A 7,179-nucleotide genomic window follows, 5' to 3' on the forward strand; every position below is an offset into this window, starting at 1 on the left:
AGGGTGTTTCATAGTAAACATTACTTCCTCGTTCCAGAAAAGGTGTAAGGAAGGAACGTTGTAAATCTAATCCAGACTACCCATGTAACGAATCTAATCTAGACTCCATGTTAAGATTCTTATCCAGACATTAACCGGATATGAAGTCCACTCTCTAGATAAACGCATCATTAACCGGGTATGAAGTCCACTCTCTAGAATAGATAAACGAGTCATTAACCGGGTATGAAGTCCACTCTAGATAGTCATTAACCGGGTACTATGTCGAGTAGGGATCGACCGATATGGATTAGCCGGCGATGACCCATACGGGCTGCCTTTTTTCTTGAGCCGACACTGCTTTTGCTCTCTCAATTTACATCATAAAAATTACAATTGTTACAAGTCTTTTCATCTATCGGCGAACGCACGTAAAATAAAATCGCTTATATCGGTCCAATATATTGTCCAGTCTCTAGATAAACACTATCTCTGCAGTAGTGAACACGGTCCTCGTGTCTCTGACGGCCTGGAGAAACAACAGGCAGCAGACCGTTTCCAGAGGTTAAAGGTTAATTATGTTTGGAGGAAGAAGCGTTAACACAATACTTCACGATGTTCATTGCTTTATTTGAAAAACGTAGCAAGTTAAATAAAAGTCGTTAAAATTACGGAATCTGTCAGGTGACGTTTGGGGTCACCGCGGCGTCAGCCGGGAGCCGCGCGCCGTCTCCCCGGAGCGCTGCTCTTGGGCTTCAGGATACTCGTCCGCTTGCGGGCTGTCAGTCACCGGGACGGCTGGAGTTTTGAGTTTGTGATGGAAGAGAGATTCCCGCCGACGGCAGCAGGGGCTCGACTCGAGCACCGCGCGGAACCCGTACGGCGTCGTAACCTTCCCCACGTGCGGAAGGGACATGGCCGCGCGCGTCGAATCGTCGGTGTCCGCGTCCCCGTCCCCGCTGCGGCGGCGCGTGGTCCCGAGGCCTGAGGCGGGGAGACGGAGGAACCGAGAAGTCGGTCCAGCCCGCCGACGTGCGCCGGGGCTGACGTCAGGGGAGCCCGCGGAGGGCCGCCGTGCTGGGTGCGCGGGAGACGGGATGAGGAAGCGCGGGATCCTCTCCGGGGTCAGGGCCAGGGTCCGCAGGGACCGGGACGGGGGTCCCCCGGGACCGGGACGGGTGTCAGGGCGAGGGGTCCGGACCAGGGCCCAGCCGGCTGCGGAGAACTTCATGTTCCTAAGGTCCACTGGACGAACGGCTCCGGGTTCTGATGAACGAGCGGCTCCGGTTTTATGAATGAACCACAGCTGGACTCAATCACGACGGTGATTGAGGAGGAGGCGATATAAACAACCCGGTGATAAATGTGACCTCACTACCAAGGACGGAATAAAAAGATGAAAGAATATAGAGATTCTTCTCAACCTGACATCCATTTTCTTTCACTTATGCAACTGGCCTATTATACTTTTATTTCAATTGTTTTTCCATCCTTGGTAATGAAGTAATGTGTTTTTCGAATTGGCCAAGTTTATATCACCTGCATGAAACAACACGGTATCTGAGGCGCGCTTTTTGTAGTCCGTCTTCGGGACTTGTAGTTCCCCGCTGCAGACCAAGACATCCGTCGTTGCCTGATGACGTCGTGTGGCTGCAGTCGGATCATCTCAGTAACGTGGTTGTCTTTTTTTTAGTCCTTGGGAATTTTCCTTCATATCTTGAAGAAAAATAGGACAGAGTTTGGTCCAGAATTCGAGCGAAACCTTTATCGATGGGACCCTAAGCGAAGGAAAGGACCTGATTACTGTCGACTATAAATGACGTTGAATGATGGCGGGAACGTTGGACTATAGTGATTGGTTAGGAAATAGAGTCCTCCCCCGGAAACAGTCAAGCTCAGGTCCGACTGGAGGAGAGACAAGGGACTGGTTTCAGTCCAGTTGAGAGACGAGAGAACGGTTTCAGACCAGTTGAGAGACGAGGGACCGGTTTCAGACCAGTGCAGTTCTGTACGTTTCAAGCGGAACGGAGACGTTCACACCCGGAGTTCTGGTTTTGTAGCTTTAATCCACAAGCGGAAGTCAATGGAAGGTAAGATCCGGGCTCCTTGTGTTGTTTTTGTTGTTGTTGTAGATCTTGTCGTAGTTTATCAATTCTCTGTATAGCCTCCTGCTCCTCATATCTCCTAACAGCCTCCTGCTCCTCCTCATATCTCCTAACAGCCTCCTGCTGCTCCTCAAATCTCCTTATAGCCTCCTGCTCCTCCTCATATCTCCTTATAGCCTCCTGCTCCTCCTCATATCTCCTTATAGCCAAGCAGAACACACTGAAACAGAGTTCAGCAAGCTTTTAACAGTCATAATCCTTGATTACTCTCTATCTATAATCTATGATTTTGATCTACTGCATCCTTCAATATTGCTGCAGAAAAGACACTGACTGAAATATATTAATATGTATTAATATTATTATTACTGATAACTGAACTAGACCCAAGCGATGCATTTCAAAGTGTTTTTATGTTTAAAACTTGGAAGCGTAGAAATGTCTTCTTAATCCATGGCTTAACGACAACATGCTATCTAATTGGTGATTGTGTGTTACCATGTCACACACAACACAAATATCTTCTATCTGTCTTCATCTTCCTTCTGATAAGAAGACGACCATGAATCCTGAACGCAAACGCATCAAAATCACCCCCCACAATGCACTGCAGCAGTCCCCAGGCTCCTCCCACAATCAACTGCAGCAGTCCCCAGGCTCCTCCCACAATGCACTGCAGAAGTCCCCTGGCTCCTCCCACAATCAACTGCAGCAGTCCCCAGGCTCCTCCCACAATGCCCTGCAACATTCTCCTGGCTCCTCCCACAATGCACTGCAGCAGTCTCCTGGCTCCTCCCACAATGCACTGCAGCAGTCTCCAGGCTCCACCCACAATGCCTTGCAGCAGTCTCCAGAGGAAGAGGAAGAGAGTCTGCTGGTGGAGGAAGACACGACAGATTCCAGCCTGGTCATCACCATGGGTAAGATGACCTCATTACATTCACACATTATCTCATTGTCACATTACCTCATTGTTTCATTATCTTATTATCTAATTGTTACATTATCTAATTAGGGTTGGGTTACTTGGTTTTCTAAGCGTAGAGTTTTCTCTCCCAGACCGTGTGGACGAGGCGGGGGGGGGGCGTGCCCGGGGGGAGAAGAGGAGGCGGAGCAAGAAGACGTCTGACAGTGAAGAGGAGGCGGAGCCCAGGCTAGAGATGGACCGACTGCTGGACCAATCGCTGGAGACCAAGTCCAGACATCACAAGCTGACCGCCGTCAACGTGAAGAACATCCTCCACGTGAGTCTGCATCACAGCTACATCACAGCTACATGACAGCCACATCACAGCCACATCACAGCTACATCACAGCTACATCACAGCTACATCACAGCTACATCACAGCCACATCACAGCCACAGCACAGCTACATCACAGCTACATCACAGCTACATCACAGCCACATCACAGCTACAGCACAGCTACATCACAGCTACATCACATCTACAGCACAGCTACATCACAGCTACATCACAGCCACATCACAGCTACATCACAGCTACAGCACAGCTACAGCACAGCTACATCACAGCCACATCACAGCTACATCACAGCTACAGCACAGCTACATCACAGCTACATCACAGCTACAGCACAGCTACATCACAGCTACAGCACAGCTACATCACAGCTACATCCCAGCAACAGCACAGCTACAGCACAGCTACATCACAGCTACAGCACAGCTACATCACAGCTACATCACAGCTACATCACAGCTATATCCCAGCTACAGCACAGCTACATCACAGCTACATCATAGCTACCACCAACAGGAAGTGATCCCTAACGAGTGTGTTTGACCAACAGGAAGTGATCCCTAACGAGTGTGTTTGACCAACAGGAAGTGATCACTAACGAGCATGTGGTGGCCATGATGAAGGCAGCTCTCAACGAGACGGAGGCTGTGCCGCCCTTTGTGAGTCTCTCTCTCTCTCTCTCTCTCTCTCTCTCTCTCTCTCTCTCTCTCTCTCTCTCTCTCTCTCTCTCTCTCTCTCTCTCTCTCTCCCTCTCTTCCCCCCCCCTCTGTCTGCCTGTCTGTCTGTCTGTCTGTCTCTCTGACCCTGTGTGTGCCCCCAGGAGCCCAAGATGACCCGGTCCAAGCTGAAGGAGGTGGTGGAGAGAGGAGTGGTAAGAACCCTTAGCTTAACTTAACCCTTACCTTAACTCTACCTTAACCTCACCATTAGCTTTACAGAGGCAGGGGCCTCTGATTGGCTTGGAAGTCCATCATCTAACGTGTGTGTGTGTGTGTGTGTGTGTGTGTGTGTGTGTGTGTGTGTGTCAGGTGATTCCAGCGTGGAACATGTCCCCCATCAAGAAGGTCTCAGAGGTCAAGGTCAGAGGTTCTATGTTTATATATAGTCTGATATGTTTATATATTGTCTGATGTTTATATATATTGTATTGATACAGTTTTAAATATGGCACTGATGTATTTTGTATATATAGAAAATAGGAACATTTCAACATGAATGAACATAAAGGATTCAATAGATATTTTATATGTTTTCTATTAAATATATATATGTTGCATATTAAAGACATATAGTTAATATATATTATATATGTTTATTAGTTGGATATATTGTATATATTTTTCTATATAAAATACATATTTGATTGCTGTTCTATACCACATGTATATTATATATGTTGTATGGTTGATGTTTGGTGTTTATTAAACACATATTCTATTGATGTATATTAGATACGTTTTATATGTTTGGTGTATATTAAGCACTTTATTTTTGTTTAAAGGCTCCCCAGTTTGTTGACATCCACCTGGCTGAGGAAGACTCTTCTGATGAAGAGTATCACCCTGAGGATGACGAGGAAGATGAGACCGCTGAAGATGTACGTCCTGATCATATACATGTTATACATGTATAATGTTATATATGTATAATATTATGTATGTTATATATTGTAAACTTCCTTATCATATATTGTAAATGTTATATAAGCATATCCACATGTTATTGGTCCTATGGTAACATGTCACTTTCCTGGTTAAATAAAGGTTAAATAGAAATATAATATCAGCTCTACGTTTACATGTTATCGGCCCTACATTAACATGTCATCAGCCCTTCTTTAAAATGTTAACAGGCCTATGTCCACATGTAATCAGCCCTACGTTAACATGTTATCAGGCCTATGTTAACATGTGAAACGTTGGTGCTGCCCAACTCTGGTGTTGACTGGGGAAAAGGCCTGTGTATAGATGCATTTCCATGTCTCTATATCTCTATACATTTATATCTCTCGACATCTATACATCTATATCTATCTCTTATCTATTCTGTGTTCAGACGTTCCAGGAGAGCGACATGGATAGCACAGCTTCGTCTCCCAGAGGAACCAGAATACATGAGGTACTGAGTACTAAAATACACACTAACTCACTATTACTCGCTATGTAGCGCTCACCCTAACCCTAACTCACTATTACTCACTATATAGCATCACCCTAACCCTAACTCACTATTACTCACTATATAGCATCACCCTCACCCTAACTCACTATAATTCACTATATAGCATCACCCTCACCCTAACTCACTATTACTCACTGTATAGCATCACCCTAACCTTAACTCACTATTACTCACTATATAGCATCACCCTAACCTTAACTCACTATTACTCACTATATAGCATCACCCTAACCTTAACTCACTATAACTCACTATATAGCATCACCCTAACCTTAACTCACTATTACTCACTATATAGCATCACCCTTACCTTAACTCACTATTACTCACTATATAGCATCACCCTAACCTTAACTCACTATTACTCACTATATAGCATCACCCTAACCCTAACTCACTATTACTCACTATATAGCATCACCCTAACTCACTATTACTCACTATATAGCATCACCCTCACCCTAACTCTCTTTATAGTGTCACCCTCACCCTAACTCACTATATAGCATCACCCTAACCCTAACTCAGTAGCTACATGCATTGACCAACCCTAACTCAGTAGCTAAATGCACTAACTAACCCTGAACTGTGTTTCCCAGACCGCTCGGTCCAAACGCCGGAGGGCGGAGTCTATATCCATGGGACCGCCCCCTCCTCCTCAAGCTCCTCCCACCAACCCTGTGACTGACAGCTCCTTCATGGAAAAACTACACGCTGTGGAGGAAGAACTGTCCTGCATGGAACCCTACCAGGTAGGCCTACTGACTTACCCTACCAGGTAGGCCTACTAACTTACCCTACCAGGTAGGCCTACTCACTAACCCTACCAGGTAGGCCTACTCACTAACCCTACCAGGTAGTCCTACTCACTAAGCCAGCCAGGTAGGCCTACTCTCTAACCCTACAGGGTAGTCCTACTCACTAACCCTGCCAGGTAGGCCTACTCACTAACCCTACCAGGTAGGCCTACTCACTAACCCTGCCAGGTAGCCCTACTAGCCAACCATTCTAGGTAGGCCTGTTAACTTACCCTACCAGGTAGGCCTACTAACTAACCGTACCAGGTAGCCCTACTAGCCAACCATTCTAGGTAGGCCTGTTAACTAACCCTACCAGGTAGGCCTACTAACTAACCGTACCAGGTAGCCCTACTAGCCAACCATTCTAGGTAGGCCTGTTAACTAACCCTACCAGGTAGGCCTACTCACTAACCCTACCAGGCTACTAACTCTCTCTCTCTCAGCTGCTAGAGGACAACCTGATGGCCTACCGCACACGCTCAAAGCGTCCTCTGAGGAACGTCCCCCTGGGTCGCCTGGAGGCGGAGCTTCGGGCCCCTGACATCACGCCTGACATGTACGACCTAGGCCCCGCCCCCGAGGACAGGGAGTGGACTCATTGGCTGAGAGGCCTGATGAGCTCAGATGTAGAAAACGATGGTAAGTGTGTGTGTAGTAGAGGTGTACTAATACAAGTGTAGAAATAAAGGTACAGGTGCAGTACTACAAGTGTACTAATAAAGGTGTACTAGTACAGGTGTAGTAATACAAGCGTATTACGAAAGGTGTACTAATACAGGTGTACTATTACAGGTGTACTAATACAGCTCTCTCTCTCTCTCTCTCTCTCTCTCTCTCTCTCTCTCTCTCT

The 7,179-nt window shown here is 46.6% G+C and overlaps 1 protein-coding gene across 1 annotated transcript in view; it reads left to right on the forward strand.

The window, feature by feature from the left end:
* Window positions 1–1,896: 1,896 nt before the first annotated feature.
* The window catches only part of gon4la (gon-4 like a), a 19,128-nt gene continuing 13,845 nt past the window's right edge, over window positions 1,897–7,179 (forward strand). The window contains exons 1-10 of the mRNA XM_079749317.1: window positions 1,897–2,069; window positions 2,638–3,004; window positions 3,144–3,328; window positions 3,933–4,007; window positions 4,169–4,219; window positions 4,377–4,427; window positions 4,850–4,945; window positions 5,404–5,466; window positions 6,129–6,281; window positions 6,773–6,968. Coding sequence (XP_079605443.1) covers window positions 2,647–3,004; window positions 3,144–3,328; window positions 3,933–4,007; window positions 4,169–4,219; window positions 4,377–4,427; window positions 4,850–4,945; window positions 5,404–5,466; window positions 6,129–6,281; window positions 6,773–6,968 — 1,228 coding nt within the window. The 5' untranslated portion in view covers window positions 1,897–2,069; window positions 2,638–2,646. The remainder of the gene's footprint in view (window positions 2,070–2,637; window positions 3,005–3,143; window positions 3,329–3,932; window positions 4,008–4,168; window positions 4,220–4,376; window positions 4,428–4,849; window positions 4,946–5,403; window positions 5,467–6,128; window positions 6,282–6,772; window positions 6,969–7,179) is intronic.

This window comes from Pollachius pollachius (genome assembly GCF_949987615.1).
Source record: "Pollachius pollachius genome assembly, chromosome: 13".
Taxonomy (NCBI): Eukaryota; Metazoa; Chordata; class Actinopteri; order Gadiformes; family Gadidae; genus Pollachius; species Pollachius pollachius.